This window comes from Sturnira hondurensis, unplaced genomic scaffold (genome assembly GCF_014824575.4).
Source record: "Sturnira hondurensis isolate 20B ecotype Veracruz unplaced genomic scaffold, ASM1482457v3 Scaffold0022566, whole genome shotgun sequence".
Lineage (NCBI taxonomy): Eukaryota > Metazoa > Chordata > Mammalia > Chiroptera > Phyllostomidae > Sturnira > Sturnira hondurensis.
Window position 1 is genome coordinate 10,394,928 of NW_028095197.1, and position 22,198 is coordinate 10,417,125.

General features: G+C 49.3%; 1 protein-coding gene across 1 annotated transcript in view; it reads right to left on the minus strand.

Moving 5' to 3' along the window:
* ANKS6 (ankyrin repeat and sterile alpha motif domain containing 6) overlaps window positions 1–9,802 on the minus strand; it is a 45,855-nt gene extending 36,053 nt beyond the window's left edge. Inside the window, exons 1-2 of the mRNA XM_037035854.1 lie at window positions 9,375–9,802; window positions 1,446–1,948 (exon numbers count right to left, since the gene is read on the minus strand). Of these exons, the coding sequence (XP_036891749.1) occupies window positions 1,446–1,948; window positions 9,375–9,733 (862 nt within the window). The 5' untranslated portion in view covers window positions 9,734–9,802. The remainder of the gene's footprint in view (window positions 1–1,445; window positions 1,949–9,374) is intronic.
* Window positions 9,803–22,198: the final 12,396 nt, after the last annotated feature.

Consider the following 22,198-nt stretch of genomic DNA (forward strand, 5'->3'; position numbering starts at 1 on the left):
TTTACTAGGAGGCTTTCTAGAAGAGGGCACTAAAGCCCTGAAGGGATGATGAACATGTCCGAGGTCATGGGCCACAAAGCGAAGAACTAGCCTCAACCCGGGGTCCACTTGATGGGGAAGTCTGTTCTCACAGCCTGATCCTGTCAAATATGACAGTGCCAGCAGTGATGGCAGTGGCTGGCACCCCGCAAGCACCCCCTGGGCCAGGGTGACCTCACTCAGTCCTCATGGGAGTCCTTCGAGGTGGCGCTGCTCCCGTCCCTGTGTACAGACAACAAAACAGGAGCTCGGCGAGCGTGGCCCACCCGCTGTCCAAGGGCCCTCAACTGGCCTTTCCTCCAGATCCTCACCTTTCGGCCCTACATGCTCACACACTGCCACGCAATTATTTTTTTAAAGACCGTAATTCTTTTTTGTTGTTGTTGTTTTGCAATCCTTACCTGAGGATATGTTTATTTATTTTAGAGAGGAAAGGAGAGGGGGAGAAAGAAAGAAACACCTATCGGTAGCCTCCTATATGCACCCCGACCAGGGATCGAACCCACAACCTTCTGGTGTACGGAACAACGCTCCAACTAACTGAGCCACCTGGCCAGGGCTGCAGCCCATCTTTACAGTTCCAGCTGTGTGTCACTGAAGTCGGACCCATCTCAGAAAGAGGGTAGTGGGGCTGGGGGTGACACTGCACTTCATGGTTCTACTGCACATGATGAACTAGAAGATTTGAAATGCAATGTGTCCTGCAGCAGATTTGCTAAGGATTATTTAGACAGCCCTTCAAATGCCAGAAAGACAGCAAAAGGAAAAGAAAACAGGACACCTTACTAGGTGTGGAAGAAGTTTGAAAGTGCACTGAATTTTATGTGAACTAGTCTTCGGGGACTGATCATAGACAAGGTCAAGCACACAGTTCCAGAGGGTCAGCAAACTATGTCCATGGGCCAGACCTGACCTGTGGCCTGTGTTGGTAATGATGGTTTCCTTGGGACAGAGCCACACCCACTCATTTACATATCACCATGGCTGCTTTCCTCCTAGTAGAATTGATCGGAAAGAATGACAGAAGACTATATGGCCCACAAGGTCTAAAATATTTATCATCTGGACCTTTACTAGAAAAAGTTTGCTGACCCTGTTCTTAAAGGATCCCAGAACCACCTGCACCAGAATCGCCTGGTTAGGGAGCAGGGACCTTGCTACGCAGGTTTCCAGGCTCTTCCCAGGGCTACCAAACCTCTCTGGCGGGTGGGCTGGAAAGGTGGCATGTAACAGGCAGTCGCAGCTGAATTTTACATACAGCACATCCTAAGTGCCATCGCTCTGCAGGCTGCACGCTGAGTTCTGCATGCCCTTCCTCAATCCTCAGCCTGAGCCATTTAAACACAATTTGGGGTCCTATGTGAAGCCATGGGGGTGGGGGTAGGGGTGAGGAGAAGCAGCCTGACCTGTCTTGGGCCTGACGGTGGTCAATGGGTCCAGGTAATCTGCAAGGTCCCTGTGCTTGCGGTCAAGTGCAACCTCGAAGGCAGTCTTCTCCAGTGCGCTGAGGTGGTCGGGGTTGGCCCCCTTCTCTACCAGCTGCTGGGCCACGCCAAGCCTCCCAATGAGTGCTGCCAGCATCAACGGGCTCCAGCCCACGGTTCGTGCCGCATGGTTGGGGTCGGCACCCCAATCCAGCAGCAGACGCACCACAGCCTCATGCCCGTGCTGGATGGCCGCCATCAGGGCTGTGATGTCCAGCAGCTCATCCCTGCTGTCCCCTGCCCCTGGCTGCTCGCCTGAGGAGTTGGGATGGTCCACGAAGGCACCAGCTTCCAGGAGCAGCTTCACCACACCCAGGTGGCCACCCCGAGAAGCCACAGTGAGCACACTGGCCCCCAGCCGGTTCTGGGCATTGACATCAGCCCCATGATCCAAGAGCAGGTGCGCCACACTCACGTGCCCAAATCTGCCAGGAAGATGGAGAATCAGTGACGCTGAACACGGAGCCTGACAAGGAAACACTTATTTAATGCCCATCTGCCACTCGGTCACAGGGCTGCCTATAATAAAAGGCCTTCTTGCGGTGCCAGCGCTGTGTCTGCACTGCCACGGAGGTGAGCAACTGCCCTGCCTAAGTTTGCACCCATTGCTGCCACCCACTAACTGCACGACCCTGAGAAAGAACTTCAACTTCTTTGTGCCTTCATTTCCTCATCTGTAAAATGGGGGTATAATGTTGTTGTCTTCAAGGGAATGTTAAAGATTGAGTTAATACACCTAAACACAGCATAAATATATAATTACCGAATCACCTAGAACAGTGCTCGGCCAAAGAAAGCACCACATCAATGTTAGCTATTACCACTGTGATCACTTTGCATTCCGCAACATGCCAAGGCCAGCCAGCCGGTGAGGGCTGCATCAGGGCCAGAACCCAGGTCTGTCTGAATCCTGCTGCCCTCCCTCTTCCTCCTGTACCACACTGCCTCCCACGTCTGGGAAAGGTCATTTTATGCTGTTTTGTAGCCCAATAATCTCTCTCACTGCCCACGCTGATCTCCCCATGGGAAGGGCCCACCTATGAGTCACGTCTACCCTTCCCCTCCCTAAATGCAGACACAGAGAAGGTCCTTCTAGAGGAGAGGCGCGGGACCCCATGCCAAGAGGTGTGGCAAGGCTGTGGTCAGGAGAAATAGGCTCTAAGGTCTCGCCAGAGGCCTGCTGCCACCTGCTGGCAGGAATGTCCACTGTCAGAGGCTTAGATTTGGGCCTTGGGCCAGACCCCCCTCAGGGAAGCTTGAGCCAAGGCCCTGCTGGGACACCAGGGAGACAAGCAAGTTCCCACCAACTCTGTAACACCAGGAAGAGGAAAACCAATGGCCCTGCCTAGCAAAATCCCTCCCTTCTTCTGCCACCAGACGGTGAAGAGGTTGTGTTTTATAGCGCTTTTGGTTGGCACGCTCTTTCTGGGCTCAGGGCTGTGTGTCAGAGCTGGAAGAGGCCTGGACCAAGAAGGAAAGAATGACAAGAAGAGGGGGCCAGCTTTGCCAGCTCTTACAAGACCATAAAGCCTGAGTAATGTCTGCCTCAGCAAGGCAGCTTTCTGAATCTCTTGCTGTGCGCTCCTACTTCCCGAAAGTGGGCTTGGTAGCGCCACTAAACGCAGGGCCTCCCTCCTCCCTGTGGGGGCAGAGTCGAGGCTGAGCTATGGTCTGAACTCACAAATACCTTCTGGGACATGAACCTTAACCGCACCAGGTCACCGCAGCCTACGGAGCGCTGCCCATGGAGGGAGAGCTGGCTGAGCTGGCCCCTCCAGCTACTGGGGGACTGGGCCAGTCTGCCTCTTCTCCAAGAGCCGAGAGGGGGCAAGTCAGGCTGAAATTCACTCGAAGGCAGAAGGCTGCAACCCCAACCTGTTTCCCTGCTTCCTGCGGTGTTGCCTCCTGCCCATCGTCCATGACATTCCCAAAACCTAAAATGATATTCCCGCAGACTACATCTGTGGCCACTCCGCACTGCCCAAAGGCCTGCCGACTCTGTCAACCTCATCTCCTCCCAATTTTCCCAAGGCACCCTCTGGCCACGCTCATCTGTGCTCACCAATGGCTGGGCTGGCCAGGAAGTTCATTTCGTTTTTTCCGTACGATGGCTCTAGTAGTGCTTAGCTGTCTTTAACATCATTCAAAACAGTTTTATTAGACTGTGTTGTGACAGCTGTCATATCAGTGTGCGCTTAAAAAAAGTATCAAAAATGGTAAATTTTTGTGCAGCCATTTAACATTGAAAGTGGAAGAAAATAGGCAACAATTTTTGTCATCGTGTGTTTTATCTGTCAAGAAAGGTAAAAATGCAACTGAAATGCAAAAAAAGATTGGTGCAGTGTATGGAGAAGGGGCTGTGACAGATCAAACCTGTCAGAAGTGGTTTGCGAAGTTTCTTGGTACTACTGACATTTTGGCCAAATAATTCTCTGCTGTGGGGCTGCCTTATGCACTGGAAGATGTTAGCAGCACCCCTGGCCTCTACCCACTAGAAGCGAATAGTGGGAGATAGCGGACATGCCCGAAATGTCCAAATCAGTACAGTTATTGGTGAAAATGAAAAATGTGTCTTTTATTTTATGGAAAAAACTAAATGGATGTTTTGGTCAACCCAGTACTAGATTCTCTAAAGACAGGCCTAGGTGGCTGCCCCCCAGTGTGTGGATCTTGGCAGAGTCTGTCGCACAAACAGGTGAGTGACTGAGTGACGCCTCGCTGCAAAGGGTGGGTGCAGAGAACGCAGTGGGAACCACTGGAGAGCTGGCACGCCCTCCCCTGCAGCAGAGAATTTCAAAGGCTGCTCTGTGTATTTATCCAGCAGGAGATAAAATCTAGTGTAATTCCTAACAGCAGATTACAAGGTACTATCACATTTTTATCTCATTTGATCTTAACAAGCCCTGAGATAAACTGCCCATTTCACAGATGAGAAAACCAAGATGAGAATGGAGAGCAACAATCCGGAAATTTGGAAGTGACAAGAGTCAAAACTTGAACGTAGGCCCTAAAAATCCCAAACCCACTCTTCTGGTGTAACACATGTTCACTGAGGAAGACGAAGGCTGAAGTTCAGTGGAAATGGACTCGTGGGGTAGCCCAAGAGCTCATTCAATGAGGCTGCAAGTATAACAGGGTTCAACAAAGGCTGAGATAATTTCGTGGATGCTAAATTTCTAATAGGTAATTACTGAAGGTAGGGGAAGCCAGGGCTTTCTAAACAGAGGCTAAGAATACCAATTAATTTCTGCAATTAACTCCTGTGTCTAAAGACCTGGCACATACACCCACCACTCACAGCACCAGGCAGGGAGTCCAGCTCTGCCACACTGGCAGGAGGAGAAATGGAGGGCAGGAGGAGAAATGGAGGGCAGGAGAAGGAAAGGAAAGAGGCCAACCTGTCTTATAAGCATCAGATAAATTTGGCAAGTAGCTTCCTGTGGCCAACACCAGGAAGAAAGTGGTCAGTTACAGGATTCATGGCTGGGAGCAGAGGCCAGGAACACCTGCCAGGGGGGTGTGCATCTGACCCTGCCACTGACTAGCTGTGTTGTCTTGGGCAAGTTACTTAACTTTCTGAGCCTCAGTTCCTCATCTGTGAAACGGGGAAGACAATATCTACTTCGTAAGGTTTTATACGGATTGAATGAGTTCACTCATTTAAAGCACTTAGCACCATTCTTAACACAACGTATGTGATCAATAAAGGTTATCATTTTTAAAATAGAGGGGAAATTATAAAATTTAAAATTTAAATTTATAAATTTTATACATTAAAAAAAAGCAACACACAAATGGAACCATTTCTGACACCAAAGCATCCACAGGAGACCGACTGCAGCCCAGGTGCAGAGCCCCTGATAGGCCAGCCTGGTCCAATGACGAGCTTTGGAGGATAGGAGCTGGGAGGGTAAACAGGTGCTCTCTTCCACAGCAAGTGCTCGCTGCCGGGAGCACCGTCTCCGCACACTCTGGGCGGCAGTGAGATCCAGGGAGGAAGGGCACAGGCTGGAACACGCTGGCATATGGCCATGCAGCTGCCCGCCCTGATCCAGGGACGGACAGACTGTACATCCTTCAGAAAGTCTCCCATACATGTTAGTCCTCCGCGCCCAGCGTAGGCAGCAGAAACCGAGAGCACAACCCAACTTGGACAACTCAGTGACAACTGAGTACGGGTGGTCAGCGTCACCAGCTGAGGGACAATACATGCTCAAGTACCCAGGCCCTGTCCAGGCCAATTCTAATCCTCCCACAGGACTGTCAGACTCTCTCATACTCTCATAGTAAATAAGAGAGTCTGTTGTATCTACAGCCCCCAAAGCGGCATCAGTAAGGTGAATGAAGGAACGAAGAATGTAATTAATCCAGAGCCTCCTGATTTGCAAGTGACAAAATCAGGCTACTTGTACCACAACTTGCAGCCAACAGTGCCACGTTGTAGAGAAGAAGGGAAGTTCTCTAAAAAATGTGAAATTAGTTAACAGAATTTAGGTTAATTCTTGAGTCTCCTGCTCCGTCAAGATTAATAGACATCAATCAGACGAAATTAATCAGATGACTGCTTATCCTGTAGCGCTTGGTTTATCGCACGAACTGGTGACCCGGGGTCTCTGAGACACCCTGCAGTCGCAGCCCGTGCTCAGCAAGGTGCCCCAGGGCTCACTAAGGGCCCCACTGTGCTGGCTGGGGCCTCAGAGATGAGGCTCCCAAACCTACCATATGACAGAATCGCTAGGCAGCCTCTTCTCACACGGAGTCCCTGTCCTTCCCCCACTCCCCAAAAAGGGAACTTGGGAATCTAATTTGGAAAAGCTTCCCGGTGATTCTGATGTGTGGCAGGTGGGGGTGCCCCTGAGGAAGGGGACCAGCTATAACATGAGGTGGTGGGCACCACTGCAGGGCCCCCCTGGTGCTGAGCGACCAGATAACAGGAGGGATATCAAGGCAGGCTTTCCAGAAGAAGCCAGGCTGGGAGGAAGAAAGGGCTTCATTGAGGGTAGAAGGGGCTTCCTATATGTGGTACGGAAACAGGTCTGCCGTCAGATTTCCCCAATCTGCTGACTAGCTATGTGCTCCTGAGCAAATCTGTAATCTCAGCTTCTCACCTTTAAAGTAGAGATACTATTCTTGGCACAGAATAAATGTTTAATAAATGTTAACACACATCTACCACCACCAACAAAACAAAACAAAACACAACACAGAGAGACACGGAAAAAATCTGAATGAAATAATCTTGGCCTGGTTTTAGGTTTAATTTAGGAAGTTTAGTTTAGATACTAAACCGAGCTTAGTTTAGGAAGCCAGGGAGAAGCAGAAGAAAGTTTGGCCAGGGGTCTGAAGGGGGGAGTCTCAAATGCCATCATGCTGAGGGCTCTCACCCCGGGAGAGGCACAGCCAAGCATTCGTTTGAGGAAGACCTGGAAGCTCTGTGGAGGAGGGATGGAGGGAGGGAAGGCAGGAGAAGGCCATGACAAGGTGTGGCCTGGGCTAAAGCAGAGGAGAAGGAGAGGCGTGTGGACTCCAGAGAGGGGACCGCAGTGATAGATGGGATGGCTTGGCCACGGCACAGATGGGTACCAAGGCCTAGGACTCACCTGACAGTTTAAAGCCTGGAAGAGACAGGGAATGCAGAAGAAAGATGGATAGCCCCAAAGGCTTTATGGTTGCCTCAGATGGCTCCGGGTGAAAAATCAGGTGTCTTAAGACACCTGGGTCCCAACGCGCAGTAAGAACATGTAGCACTGATTTGCCCGTGAGAACAGGCACACACTCCCTGACCGGGATGTGTCCCCAAAGTGTGTTTACAGACTGATTGGGATAAATGCCCAGGGGCTGCGGCATGGTTAAGCAAATCACAGTACTGTGCCATCAACAGAATTTTGCACGGCAGTTGAAAACCATACATTTGAAAATAATGCAGAATAGAAATTGTCCAGCAATACAAATTAATTCAAACAACTGTGCAACACTTGGAAAATAACTCAAAGAAATATCATCAGCATTATGGCTAAGAACATGTTTTCAGTTTTCAATGCCTTTGAGAAAAAATAAATGGCTCATACATATGGAAAGATGCTTTACTTCACTCAATTCAACAAATGCAGATCATAGCTACACTAAGATTGATTTTTCACCATCAGACACAGAAACCCAAAAGTTTGCTAACGCACTGTCAGCCAGGTTGTAGGAAAACAAGCATTCACACACCCCGCTGCGTGGGAGCAGACGGGTGCAACTGCTGTGGTAGGCAGAACAACGGGCTCCTCGTCCCCGGAACCTGCGTCAGGTTTCACAGCAAAGGAGAAATTAAGGTTGCAGATACAACTACTGATCTCAGAGGTTGCTAATCCGCTGATCTCCAGATGGGGAGCATTCTAGGTCAGGGGTGTCAGACTCATTTTCACTGGGGGCCACATCAGCCATGCGGTTGCTTTCAAAGAGCTGAAATAATTTCAGGGCTGTAGAACTGTAACTACTTCTTAACTGTTAAGGAGTTGAAATTACATTCAGCCCTTTGAAGGCAACCTCAAGGCTGATGTGGCCCCGGTGAAAATGAGTTTGCCACCCTTGTTCTAGATGATCTAGGTGAGCCCAATGGAATCACCAGGGTCCTTTAAATGTGGAAGAGGGGGCGGAAGAGTCAGGGGCGGAAGAGTCAGAGCCGGAAGATGTGAGGACAGAAGCTGCTGACTTCGTGTAAAGTGGTTACAGCAGCCCTAGGAAACTAACCCACCTGTTCGGGAAGCAATGTGGCAATCTCCATCACAATTACAAGTGATCTGTGTTCCCTTCTTGGGAAACTACTGCAAGAAACTGAGGGGTGGTGGGACTGAAGTAGATGGCTCACAGGGGTCAGAGACTTCGCGGTAAACCGGAGTTTCTTTATCTTGTACCAGGGTCTCAACTCCCGTTCATCCTGCTTCCTCAGCACATATCACACTCATCTCTTGGCTCTCCCGCAGATGTCTCGCTCTGCTCCAGGCCAACATCACCTCTTCCCAGACCACTGGGATTTTTTCCAAACTAGCCTTTAACTCTAGCCCACCCCTCCGATCCGTCCTCACACTGCTGTGGAAGTGACTTTCCAAAACAATCTGATTCTGTCACTCGCACTGCCTAGAACCTTCCATTACTCCCCAGTGCCCCTAGGATAGTTAACCTTTCTCAGCTCTGCCACCTGGCATCTGTCACCTTCTCTCCCATCACCCCTAACCGCTGCCCAGACATAACATCTTTCTAACACTCCTACCATCGCTTTATGTTCACTTTTGCTTTCAAACCTTTGCAGGAGTCTCCTATCACCCAGTTTTCACCTCCCACTTCTTCCATCCTGGTTAATTCCTAGGCATCCTCAGGTCTCCTCTTGAATATACGCATCATTCTTACCAGAAACCTTCTCCCATTTCCCTAAACTGGGTCTGCTACTCCCAGAGCTCCTCGAACTTTCCCAGTCAAACCTGTTGCCTTGTCTGGCCTACCCACTGGCCTGTGGGCTGCTCCCAGTGGGGATTTAACCTGGGTCCCGAGGTATCCCCATCACCAAGCTAGGGTGGGGAGGAAGGTTCTTAGGAAACCCTTGTTACAAGAAGGAATGAATGAATACCACCATGACTGAGTTTCTAAGATTCCACTCACAGTGTAAAGACTGTTTTGAAAGGCCAAAATTTCTAGTTTCCACTTCTCAGAGTCATATCCCAAATCGGCTCCAAGTTTACCATTCCAACTCTTTCGCACGAATCCTTGACTCTTTACCTCCCTGGGCGTCTGCGGGGATTCCGAGGGAAAGTTTGGCCGCCTGACCCCGGTGACCACTGGACACCACCCTCCGTGCCCCCGATCCCTCACCTGGCCGCCTGCATGAGCGCGCTCCAGCCGTAGTGGTTGCGGCTGTTGACCGAGGCGCCGCGGCGCAGCAGGAAACGCACCAGCGGCTCGTGGCCCCCGGCCGCGGCGAACTGCAGCGCCGTGTTGCCTGCCTCGTCGGAGCAGTCCACCGGCACCGGCGCTCCGGCCGCGGCCGCCGCCGCCGCCCCGGGCCCGACCGCCTCGGCCCCCGCCGGCTCCGCGCCGGCCTCGGGCTCCGCACCGCGCTCCGCTGGTTCCGCCGCCCCCGGCTCCAGCAGCCGCCGCGCCGTCTCCGTGTCGCCTTGGTCACAGGCGCGCAGCAGCAACTGGAAGGCCGGGGGCAGCCCGCCTTCGCCCATCGCGGCCCGCGGCCCGCGGCCCGCGCCCTTCTGCCCAGCCGCCTGCTCCGGCTCCGCCCCCGGATACCGCGCACTGGCGCCCCCTTCCGCCCGCCTGCGCGCCTACTGTGTGCGGGACTCGCTCGCCGGGGGCGAGGTCGCGTCTCCGCTGCCTCCGCGGGCGGACCCTGGGTTCCGGGAAACCCTGAGCGGCGTCCGAGGCCCTGGCTCCCAGGTCCACCTTCGCCTTCTCCGCGCCGGCTCGCGGCCCTCCCCGCGGCTCCGGAGACTTCCTGCCCCGTGCGGAGGCCGGGGCGGCTGTCCAGCCTTCCTGACGCTGCGAGCGCCGGACCGCTGGGCCCCGCTCTGAGTCGAGCGCCGCGCTGGCCTGGCCCGTTGCTCTTCCAAAATAGTTGTTGACTAAAGTAGAGCAGGGATGGGTCCAGTCTTTCCCCACAGAATGTCCTGCTGACCCTTAGTGCCAACCCTTATCTGAGCCGGGTCGTGAGTGCTGCAAGTGCTTTCTGTACCTTTCTCTTAATCAGTGTCTCTAGAATCAGCAACATCAGAGACATTTTACAAATGCAAAGTTTCTACCTTCACCCCAGACCTACTGAACTAAAAGCTGAGTGTGGAACCCCTTCCCCACCGTGTTTTACCAAGCCCTCCAGGTACTTTTGACGCATCCTGAAGTCAGACACCCTGTACGATCTGGTTCTGTACATGGTAAGGTCGTCGTAGTGGTCCTGTCAGCCACCAGAAGGTCACCCTCAATTTACAGAGGAGGGAGCTGAGGCTTAAAGAGGTTGTTGTACTTTACTCACAGCCCCATGACTCTCCTCTGGGAGAGCTGTGACTAGAACCTAGGTCTTCTGTATATCTAGTCCAATTCTCTTTCTATTCTCAACAAATATTACTCTAGGACCTATTACGTGTCAGGTACTGTTCTGGGTGCTGGTAAAACTGTCAGAAACACAATAAACTCCCTTCCTTCCTGGCCCTGACACTGGAGGGAGTCTATACATACGCGAACAAGTAAGGAATGGGAATGAGTGATGAATGCTATTCAAACAATAAATAGAACATAACATATCCAGGTGAATATGACAGAGGATGGGATGTTGTTTTATAACAGGGTGGGTAGAGAAAGGTGACATTTGCACAGAGATCGGAAGGAACTGAGAAGTTGAGCCTTGTTGACAATTGGGGAGAGTGCCGTCCAGGCAGAGAGAAAGAGCAAGATTCTAACAAGAGCAGCCCTGCCCGCAAATTGCTGATGCCATCCTCTCCTCATGAAAACGTCAATGCTCTGAGAGGGTGGTTGTTTTCCACAGATTGTGAACTGTGGCCCCAAAGCCTAGCAAAAGGCCAGGCATACAGGAGGTGCTCAGAACATGACCGTTGAATGACTCACATATATAGAGTTATAACACAGAACAAAACTTGGTGAGGGTGTGAGGAAGGAATAAAGGTCATGAAGTCGGCAGACCAGTGAAGATGGTAATGCCCTGAGGGTCTGGGCCAGTAGGGCTGGAAGAAAAGGTCTAGGCAAAGTGTAAAAATAGGGAAAATCCTCAAAAGTACGTGAGACTCAGACTGCAAAATGTTTCAGTGCCAGGATAAAGACAGTGGGGTTTATTGTGTGAGTAATGGGGAGCCATGGAAGGTATTTGAGCAGGTGAGTTTCAGGGATAAAGCAAATCACTTAGGCCCAGTGTTGGAGGTGATACACTATCACTCATTTCCAGATTTGGATCCGTTTGCCACCATAGAGGTGAAGACAACTTCCTTTTGAAGGTCTAATGAGTGGGTTCATACTCTGCATGTTGTTCTGAATCTTGTGGGTTTGGTTTTTTTTTTTTCCATTTAACAAATGGTTTGAGCATCTTTCCATGTAAGTGAATATAGATCTACTTCTTCCTTTTTCATGGTTGCATGTAACACCATTAAGCAGCTGTGCCATAATTTCATCATTTTTACTGATGCACAATTAGGTTTTCTCCAGTTTTCTGCTATTATATAAATTCTGCATTGAATTCATTGAATGTTTGTAGCGGTCAAGGTCCCAGCAGGACACAGATGGCACACTTGGCTGCGGAAATGAGGGCCATTTACTGAAGGACTAACTCCAGAAGCGTGGGCCAGGTTTACAAAGAGCCACAAGGGTTGGTGCCACGCTCCAAGGCTCATAATGGTAGGGAGCTATTGTCACCCCAGGCCAAAAGGGGGAAAGGGAGAGAGCAGTTACTAGAATTCTGCAAGAGAGGAGACTGGAGAGATCTCTCTGATAGGAGCTATGACTTTTGAGGTTCATAGTCAACCCATAGCAACCCAGTTGGGGGCAATTCCCAGAGGAATGAAAACCTCTGACCTCACCTTCCTCCTATCCTCTGATCTCTTCCCTGTGCTCCTCGTTGGCCAAACCCAGCTTTTAACCAGAGGTTCCGCGGAGCCTGCTGATGGAGTCCTCGCAGTGGGCCTCCCAGGGTTCAGAGTGGAGAGGAGAGAGACTTGGCAGGCAAACACCAGCATCTTGCCACTCAATGTGGTGTTCTTCACCAGCGACACTGGTAGCACCAGGGAGCTTCTTAGAAAGATGGCATCTTGGCTCCGCCCCAGACCTACTGAACCAGAATCTGCATTTCACCACGATCCCAGGATCATTCACATGCACAGAGTTTAAAGCATGAATCAAGCACATCTTTGTACATAGATGAACTATGAACTTCACAGATGAACTTTTGTACTTATTTATGAACTATGTTTCGGTCGTTTCTTTTTAAAGATGTAATTTATTTATTTTTAGAGAGAGGGGAAGGGAGGGAGAAAGGGAGGGAGAGAAACTTCCGTGTGTGGTTGCCTCTTGCACGGCCCCTACTGGAGACCCGGCTTACAACCCAGGTATGGGCCCTGACTGGGAATCAAACTGGTGACCCTTTAGTACGCAGGCTGGCCCTTGGCCCACTGAGCTACACCAGCCAGGACTATATTTCAGTGGTTTTTTTTTCATTGATTCCTGTGTTGGTCTGGAGCCTCTGAGAATAAAAAAAGGTGGTGTTTTTCTGAGAGAAATGCTTGTGTAGGATAAAGGGGGGAGGGAGGAAAAGGGAAGGAGAGCCTTCAGACTATGATGCAAGTCTGACCACTGGGAAAGGAAAGTGGGAAGGGAGGAGGCTTGGGTAGGAAGAGCTTCAGACTGCCATGCAGTTCTGCTGTGCGGCCACGCCACACGGGGTGACACCAAGCAAAGGGAGCCTGCTCAGGTGTACTGCATCAGGCAGGAGTGGCCGGGTTCTGGTGTCCCCACGATGCTCAGTCACTGCCTGGGAGACACCAGAAGCAGGGCCTCAGTGGGAAGTCCAGGGAACATCTGAAGGCATAGACAACGGAGCCTCTCAGTCAGCCGTACTCCCCAGCAGGTTCTCTCGCATGGCAATCTGAGCAACGCGCCTCCATTGCCAACGCAATCTCCATTCATCCAGCATCTATGGTCTTCTCGGGGTCAGGCATCATATGTGTCAGATGACAGGGTCACAGCCCCTGGTTTCTAGGGAATCACACACAGTTGCAGAACAGGTCCGTGTGCTTTCATCGCCAATTAATTCAAAGGCATGTCCCACCGTTTGGTGGGGGGCAGTATTGCTCATGGCTTCGTGGGAGAGCTTGGCCACAGGTTGGGCCCGAAGACTGGGTGAGGTCTGGGTAGTTGCAGGAAAAGAGAGGAAACAGATTAGAAAGTGCGAGCAGGGGAACAGAGCAATCAGAGACTGGTGCAGTGGATTAGAAAGCGGGTAAGGGGGGCTGGCCAGAAAATAGGATGATCTTTTTAGATCTAATTGTCTAACCTTGTTTTCCTAATAAGATAATCATGCCTGTTGTAAAGAACCCCAGTATTGTGAAAATACACAATGCCAGCTCCTTGAGATCAGTGGCTTTGGGTGTCTACCGCTGTGTCCCCAGAGTCTAGCACACTGCCTGCCAAGTGGTAGGTGATCAATAAATATTGGGTGGAAAAATGAACAAACTGAACAAAAATGAAAAGGCCACCGAACTTCCCTTGTCAGAAGTTCATATTAAACCATTGACGGTTTGGTGAATATTCCTTCAGAGCTTTTCCTTCTACGTATGTTAAACGTGTTTTACCAAAATAGAACCATACTATCCGTACAGCTCTGCACCTTGCTTTTCTTATCAGTGCACCTTAAGCACACATGTATGTTAAACACCTATGGTTAGTGTGATCTTGTTAATAACACTGTGCTGTATTAGGGTATGGATGTGCAATACTTTATTTTATAATCTATTAATGGACAGTTGGATTGTTTCCAACTTTTGCTTTATAAAACAATACTCCGTAAGCTTCCCGTATGTTTACCTTTTGAACACCTGTGAACCTATTTCTGTTGGATAAATGCCGAGACTCGGGATTGCAGAATCAAAAGGATGTGACTAGTAACAGTTCTAATAAATGTTACCTGATTGCTTTCCAAAAGGTTACACCAGGTTGCAGTCCTTCCAACAGGGTATAAGAGCATCTGTTTATTCACATCTTTGCTGACCCTGGAATTAACAACCTTTTCCATCTTTGCCAATCTGATAGGGAAAACAATATTTCAGAGAGAGTTTAATTTGCATGCATTGTGGGGGGTGGCTCTCTATTCAAATCCTCTGGTCATTTTTATTTCTGTCTGTTCTTTTTATTTCCCAGTTAATTCACATAATGGGTAGATGTCATCTGAAAATACCTCTTTCTGATTTGTCTTTTGTTTTTTGAGTTTACATTATTTTGAGTCTTATAAAATTTAAAAAAATTTTATAGTAGTCAAGTTTATAAATATTTCCATGGTGGTCTTTTTTTTACTCTAGTACTTTTATTGTTGGGGCTTTTTTACTTTGATATTTTTTGACCATTCAGAATTTATTTTGGTGGGAGGTTGGGATTCAACTTTGTTTTTTCCAAATGGTTATCAAGTTACCCCACTTATTGAGTGAATCATCCCTCTTTCCCCTACTACTGTTTGAAATACCACATCTAAGAGAGAGGTAATGACCCCCGTGAAGGGAGCTAGTACAGCAAGTCAAAAGTGCCCTCTAGAGAAATCTATTTGTTCATCAAGCAGCCGATGAGATGAGATGGGATGAGGTGGTCAGATAACAAATAGGCTACCCGTCAAACTAATAACAAACCCCAGGAAAGGACAAGGCACTCAGTTCGAGGAGAGGTGTAAAAAGAATTAAGGATCCAGTTAGATTTGCCCTCTGTGGATGCCAGCTTATAGTCATTCACATTTATATAGTGCTCTGCCTGGGCAGGGACCGTTGCCAGGGTTTGACCTTTATTAACAAGCTCTTGTATTTTTAATAGCCCACAGGGGGCACCAGTGCCATTGGTCCAAGTACCACATTTGGAGCAGCAGACTGCTGGGCATCTTCCATTTGCCCTTGCAGACACCCCACCCAGCTTTGTGCCCAGAGGAGCTGCCTGTGTGGACCACATCACTCAAACCTCCCCAAAACCCTACTCAGGAGATACTATTATTGTCACCACCATATTACAGATGAGCAAACTGAGATGAGAGAAGTTAAGTGACTTACCTAAGACCACACAGCAGTCTGTGATGGGGCTGGGATCTGAACTGAAGCACGTGGGATCTAAGGCTGTACTCCCACCCACTAAGCTGAGCTGTCTTTGGGGGTCACAGCAGCCTGCCAGAAAGGCGTGTGGTGGGAAAGCCTGAGCCAGCTTACCCGGACTCAAATTCTTGCTCTGCCACTCGCATGTTGCGTGACCTTGGAGGAGTCACTTCCCTCTCTGAGCCTGTTTTCTCATCTGTCTGCCCTGAAAGGGTATCATGAGGGTGAAACACAGTGGTATGGGAAGAATCAAGTCTAGCAGTTTCTGGCATGGATAGGTTCTCAATAAATGACAACTTTTATCCATTACCTGGGACTTGAACCCACGTCTTGTAAGGCCTAATTCCATCACTCTTTTCTCTGCAACTAAGCTTCTATCAGGAAGCATTTCAGTTGGGTAAGCTGATCCAAGACACTGTAAGTTGTAATCCTTATTTGTTTTCTAATCTGACCGCAGATCTTAAATGTGTTGGGTGTCTGGACAGAAGCCAGAATGCACAGCTCCAGGCCTTTCCTATCGCTCCTGTCTTCTGGCACCAGTTAGCAGACTGTGTTCTGTGGGTGGGGCCACCCCTGCTTGTCTGGTAACAGCAGCAGGTTGTCCTAAGTGGGAGCTGCTTTGCAGGGCTCAACCCAGTCCTCCCTCCCTCTTGGAACCCGAGGGAGCTCTCACCGAAGTCTCCTTTCCTCCAGAGGGCTCAGTGACTGGAGGCTGTGAGTTGACGAGGACAACAAGTTAGGTCCTGAGCCACCACCTTATTGGAGACTCTGCCCGCTCTGGGACTTAGTCAGGCATTCCCATCTGTAAAAAGAGAGAATGAGACCAAATCTGTGCTTCTTAACCTTTTTGACTCTGGTCCCTATGAGCATAGAGACTATTGGATAAAAAGCTTTAAATAAAACACACACACACATACACACACACACAACCCAGCTTGTGTACTCTTTGCTACAATAGATATAAAGCCAGACACCACCGCCCCACTGCCCCCAGCACTGGGCACCAGGAGAAGGAGTTCCAGATTAACCTGAAACGTGATTTCAAATCTGATACCACTTTAGCATTCACGAACCATGTAAATATTACTTTGTCACAGAAGCCTGCCTTTACCCCTAACTGGACCAAGCGCTATTATCACAAGCACTTTTATTTTTTTAATGTCTGCCTTTTCCATTATAGTCTAGGCACTATGATGTCAAAAATCCCTGTCTTTTGACAAAGATTCTCCCCTTGACCAAACTAGCCAGGCTCCTCTGAGTCGTGGCTTTCCACTTGGCTTCAACCTTGGTGTATAAAAACTACAGACTCTTCAACACAAAGGATTCTGTCCACCCACCTCTGCTCACCTTAAAGGAGTTAAACACTAACATAGTTTCCAACAGCTCAAAGTGGCATCTCCGGGGTGACCCTAGCCCCTCTCATGTGCTGGTCTGAGAAAGCTAGAAGCTCCCCAAAGAATTCACAGTTCTAGCTGACACCTGACCGGAGGTCCCTCACCACCCTCTCTCATGGCACTTACTGAAAAGGGCTTGCGATTGGGAACCCTTTCTCTGCCCCCCTGAGATGTGTATGTTCTTCCTACAACTCAGGATCTGAGAGCCGTTCCCTTAAAATACAATCGCCAGGAAGGGAGGCCCTCTGTCCCCCAGGCTCTGCGGGAGGGCAGGAGCCTAGCTGGGATTACTTGCCAGGTGACAGGCGCTGCTGGCCTGGGGGGCATTTACCCTGTCCAACCCTTTGTAATTTTTCACTTCCCTGACTACATAAAATGCCCAGTCACCCTGTAAAAATCAATGGTGAATCAGTTCATGCCAGAACCTCTTTCTTGTTGCAATTGTAACTCCCTGATTAAAATCTGTCCTCGCCACTTTAGTGTCCAAATTTATCTTTGAGACTTGCTCATTAGAGTGAGCCTAATCCCTAGCATGGGGTCTGGCAGGTAGTAGATGCCCAATAAATATTTCCTGTTGAAATACGTTGATTGAAATTATACATTTGTTGCAGTTTTCAACTGCTACCTAAAAACCATCCCAGAACTTCATAGCGTAGAACAACAATCCTCTTAGTGTGTTCATGGATTCTTGGGTTAGGACTTTGGAAAGGGCACCTTTCTTCTCTGTCCCATGATATCTGAGCCACCACTGAAATGACTTGAGTGTCTAGGGTAGAGAGAGGCCACTTCCAAAACGGCTTTTTTACTAACCCGTCTGATGCCTGGGCTGGCTGGGCTGGCGGAAGCTTGGGCTCAGCTGGCACTGGTGATGGGCTGTCTACCTGTGGTCTCTCCAGCACCATGGTCCCAGGAGGGTAGAATTTCTTCCCTGGGCAGCTCCAAGAACAGTGACTCCATGAACAAGGTGGAAGCTTCTGGCCTTTTACATGTAGCCTGAGAGGTCACAGAGCTTCACTTCTTCCATATTGTCCTGGTTGAAACAATTATAAATCTGCTGTGATTCAAGAGGAGAGAGTATTAAGGACTTTGCAGACTTGTTTTCAAACCACCACACGATCTGATCCAGATTTGAGGAGAATTCTCTTTGTATCGGTGAGGGTTAAATTTGGCTGCATTGGACAGAAAACCCATAGAAACAGAGGCTGAAATGAGATAGAAGTTTCTCTCTCACACATAAACGAAGTCTAGAGACAGGATGTCAGGACTGGTTCAGTGTGCACGGTGTCAGGGAACTGGGCTCCACCTGCCGTGTTGTTTTATCATCCTCCGTGCATTTCACAAGGTGGTTGCTGGAGTTCCAGTCTTCACATCTAAATCCAGCCAGCAGGAAGAAGGAAGGGTAAGGAACCTTCTTTTAAGCATGTTACTCAGAAGCTCCCTCTGACACCACCACTTCTAGCCCATTGACAGCACGCTTAGTCACATGGCCATCTATGTCTAGCTGCAGGGGAGGCTGGGAAAAATAGTCTTTATTTTGGAAGGCCATGGGCGCAGAAAAACAAACACACGACAAAAATCAAGGGTTCTGCTGTTAAGACAGAAAAGGAGAATGGATACTGGCAGACGTCCCACAGTTTCTGCCACACCTTTTCATTCCATTCCATTCCCTATTCTGTTGCTGACCAGCTGTGGGCCTGGACGACACACTTCCTTTGTTCTTGTTACCAGCTCCTCTGGCTATTAGGGAGGAGGGTGCTGCGATCTAAATAAGAAGTTCAAAGAGTTAAGCAGATAAACAGGTCAATGTGCTGGGTTCAGGAAAAACTGGAGCCCCACCCAGTACGCCTCCTTTCCACTTTCCTGGGTGGTCCCCTGGAATTGCTCTGAGCAGAGTTGGAAAACTCCCTGGTAGGTTATAAGTGAGGCCCTTCCAGCAAGGAGACCTGAGGCATTTGTGTTTGTTCCGTGTGGGGAACATGAACAGATACCTGCGCACTGAGTTCAAGCAGATGCATATAAAAGTGAGTGTGAGACGCAAAGCCTGCCATCAACTGACCACTTACTGTGTGTCCCTTATATTTTTCATTGTTGTGGTGGTTGCAAGGCCAGGGTGGATTTCAACACAATCCAAGGCACCAAATGCTGTAACAAAGTATGCTGGCGGTATGGACTGCCCTGTGTCCCCTGCAAAGATATGTTGAAATCCTAATCTTTGGGACCCATGAATGTGGCCTCATGTGGAAACTGGGTCTTTCCAGATGCAATCAAGTTACGATAAGGCTGTTAGCATAGGTCCAAACCCAACATGGCCGTTCCCCTGGAAGAAGGGTGGCAGGGGCACAGAAGCAGACATGCACCAAAAGAGCACCCAGTGATGATGGAGCCAGAGACTGGAGGGAGGCATCTGGAAGCCAAGGGATGCTAAGGATTGCCAGCAACCTTAGAAACTCGAGGGAAAGGCATAGAACAGGTTCTCCCCCAGAGACTTTGGAGAGAACGTGGCCTTGTGGACAGGGCTGATTAATTTTGGACTCCGGGACTGTGAAAGATAAAAATTCCTGTTGTTTTTCGGCCACCTAGTGTGTGGTAGTTTGTTTTGACAACCCTAGGAAACTAATAGAGGTGGTCAGTTTGATGTGTCAGCCTGCTAGGCTTTGATCCCCAGTCATTCAATCAAACACTAAGCTAGATGTTGCTGTAGAGCTATTTCGTGGATATGATGAATGTTTATAATCAGCTGACTTTAAGTGAAGGTGGGCCTGATTTAATCAGTCAACAGGCCTTAAGAGCGGAGCTGAGGCTGTCTTAGAACATAAGAAATTCGGCCTGTGAACTATGACTTCAGCTCACACCAGAGGGTTCCAGCTTGCCCATTCTGATGGCCTGCCTTACGGATTTTGGATTTGCTTCACCAACCCCCACAAATAACATAAACCAATTCCTTGCAATATATCTCTTAATCTATCTCCTACTGATTCTATTTCTCCAGTGGAACCCCGAGTAACATATAAAAAGCTGAGGCAATCTTGAAATACATTTGACTAAAAGGCTGTGTATGCTGCTGAAGGCTTCACAGAGGAGGTAGCTTTTGGTAGGGCCTTAATGGATGGGTAGGGGTTTGCCAGGTGGGGAAGGGCATTCCGAGCAGAGGGAACAGCATGTGCAAAGACCTGGAGTGGTAAAGCTCTGCATCCCCTCCCTGGGTGGCTGGAGGTAGGCTTTGCAGAATTTGGATTCACATTCTGTCAAGCTAAGGACTACAGCACTTCTCCTGGAGGCCAGGGGTTCTCTTCACTCTTTTTATTTATTTTTGATTTTTAATTGAGATACAACTTTCATAAGTTCATAGGTTTCAAAGAGGAACTTGATGAATTTTTACACATGTAGAGGAGACCCCCCAAAAAACACCCCTGAAATTATCTTCTGGAGGGCAGGACCCCTGTAGTACAGGCTTCCCTTGCAGGTGAGTGTTCTAGGAACCCATCTGTACCAGTGTATACCAGCTGGTGTTGTTGTGAGAGGCTGCATTCAGCTTCAGTGTCTTCACTATAATGTGTCTGCCCATTTCATGATAGGTGGTTTATGAGCACACCTGCACACACTGAGCTGAGTGTTCAGCAGTTTTTGACCAAAACTGACATGACCCCCTCTGCCCCACCCTCCCTATTCACCCCATCTCACCCTCAGTGAATTTTTTTTTGGTTTCCATAGATGAAAAAAGTCCTCAAAGGGAACTGTTTTGCTGATGTGGGAGAGGTGAAACAAAAAATGGCAGAAGCACTAAAAGGCATCAAAATTGACGGGTTCAAAAACTGTTCTGAGCAGTGGGAAAATGCCTCAATAGGTGTATTGCATCTGGAGAGTACTTTGAAGGTGACTGAAGTTTAAACATGTAAGAATAAATACACAATTTTTATACATAAATTGTTTTATTGGGGGGTACCCTCTCATATATATCCATTTGATCCCCATCGAAATCAAGATACAGAAATCAGGGCTGGGATTAGGGTGAGTGAGGTGAGTGAGACAAACTGTGTAAGCATAGGGTCAGATTCTGCCTTTATTGAAAATTTTGATATTTTGTTTCATCATGGATTTTTGAAATCATTTTGATTTTTAAAATATTAGTAATTTTGACACCTGAGTTTTTTTCAGCCCACTCTTAAATTTTGCACCTCAGAGAGATACTCATGTCTGATTCTTGTCTTGACCAATTAAATATTCCCAGCACCCCAGTGGCTCCTTCATTCCCTCAATACCCCCAAAGGAAACCTGGAGCCAAGGCCTGGGGTATTGAGGACCAATGAATGGCCTGGGGCATGTGTGATATTATGGGTGTTTATGTGTGTCTTTCTAAGGGAACAGTTCATTGCTTTGATCAGCTTCTTGGAGGCATCTGTAAGGTGAAGATAAGAAACACAAATATTCACTAGCAGGGCACCAGAGGAGGGCTTGTTGAATAACAAGGGATCGAAATAGCTGTCTTAGGTGGGGCCTGCAGGCCCTCAGTGGACAGCCTGGTGTCCCTGAGTCTCCCTGTGCCGGTTTTCTCTTCTGTAAAAAAAGAGTTTATAGCCTTAGTACCTCTCTTAGGCGACTATACGAGTCAGATATTGGAGATAAAAACATCAGTCAAATTCTTAGCACTCTGCAGCCCACATTTACTGAACGCTTACGATGTGCCAGTCGCTGAGCTAAAGGTTTTACGCTGTTATATTTTATAAAAAATTGATTCTAGAGAGAGGATAAGGGAGAAGAGAAGGAGAGAAATACCCATGTGGGAAAGAAAAGTCAATTGGTTGCCTCTTGCATGCCCTGGGCGGGGCCGGGCGGGGTCAGGGGTGTGAGGGGTTGGGGGTGGGGGGTGTTGGACCAAACACTCAACCCAGGTATGAAGTCTGTGCCCTGACCCAAATGGAACCCGGTGACCTCATGGGTTGCTGGACAACGCCCAACCAACTGAACCAAACTGGCCAGGGCTACGCCGTTACCTCTTAAAGAATGCTCATAGCCCAGCTAGCAAGGTACTAGTCTCAGCAAGCCCGAGCGGGGACCGGTAAGCTTAGCCTGTCCCACCCGGCTTGGGGCGGCGCTCCCCCGATCCGGCGGGAGGGCTGGGAGCNGGTTGGGGGTGGGGGGTGTTGGACCAAACACTCAACCCAGGTATGAAGTCTGTGCCCTGACCCAAATGGAACCCGGTGACCTCATGGGTTGCTGGACAACGCCCAACCAACTGAACCAAACTGGCCAGGGCTACGCCGTTACCTCTTAAAGAATGCTCATAGCCCAGCTAGCAAGGTACTAGTCTCAGCAAGCCCGAGCGGGGACCGGTAGGCTTAGCCTGTCCCACCCGGCTTGGGGCGGCGCTCCCGCGATCCGGCGGGCGGGCTGGGAGCGAAGGGGGCGGTGCGCAGGTGGGGCGGGCCCGGCCGGGGCGGGGCTGCGCGGGGCTGCGGTT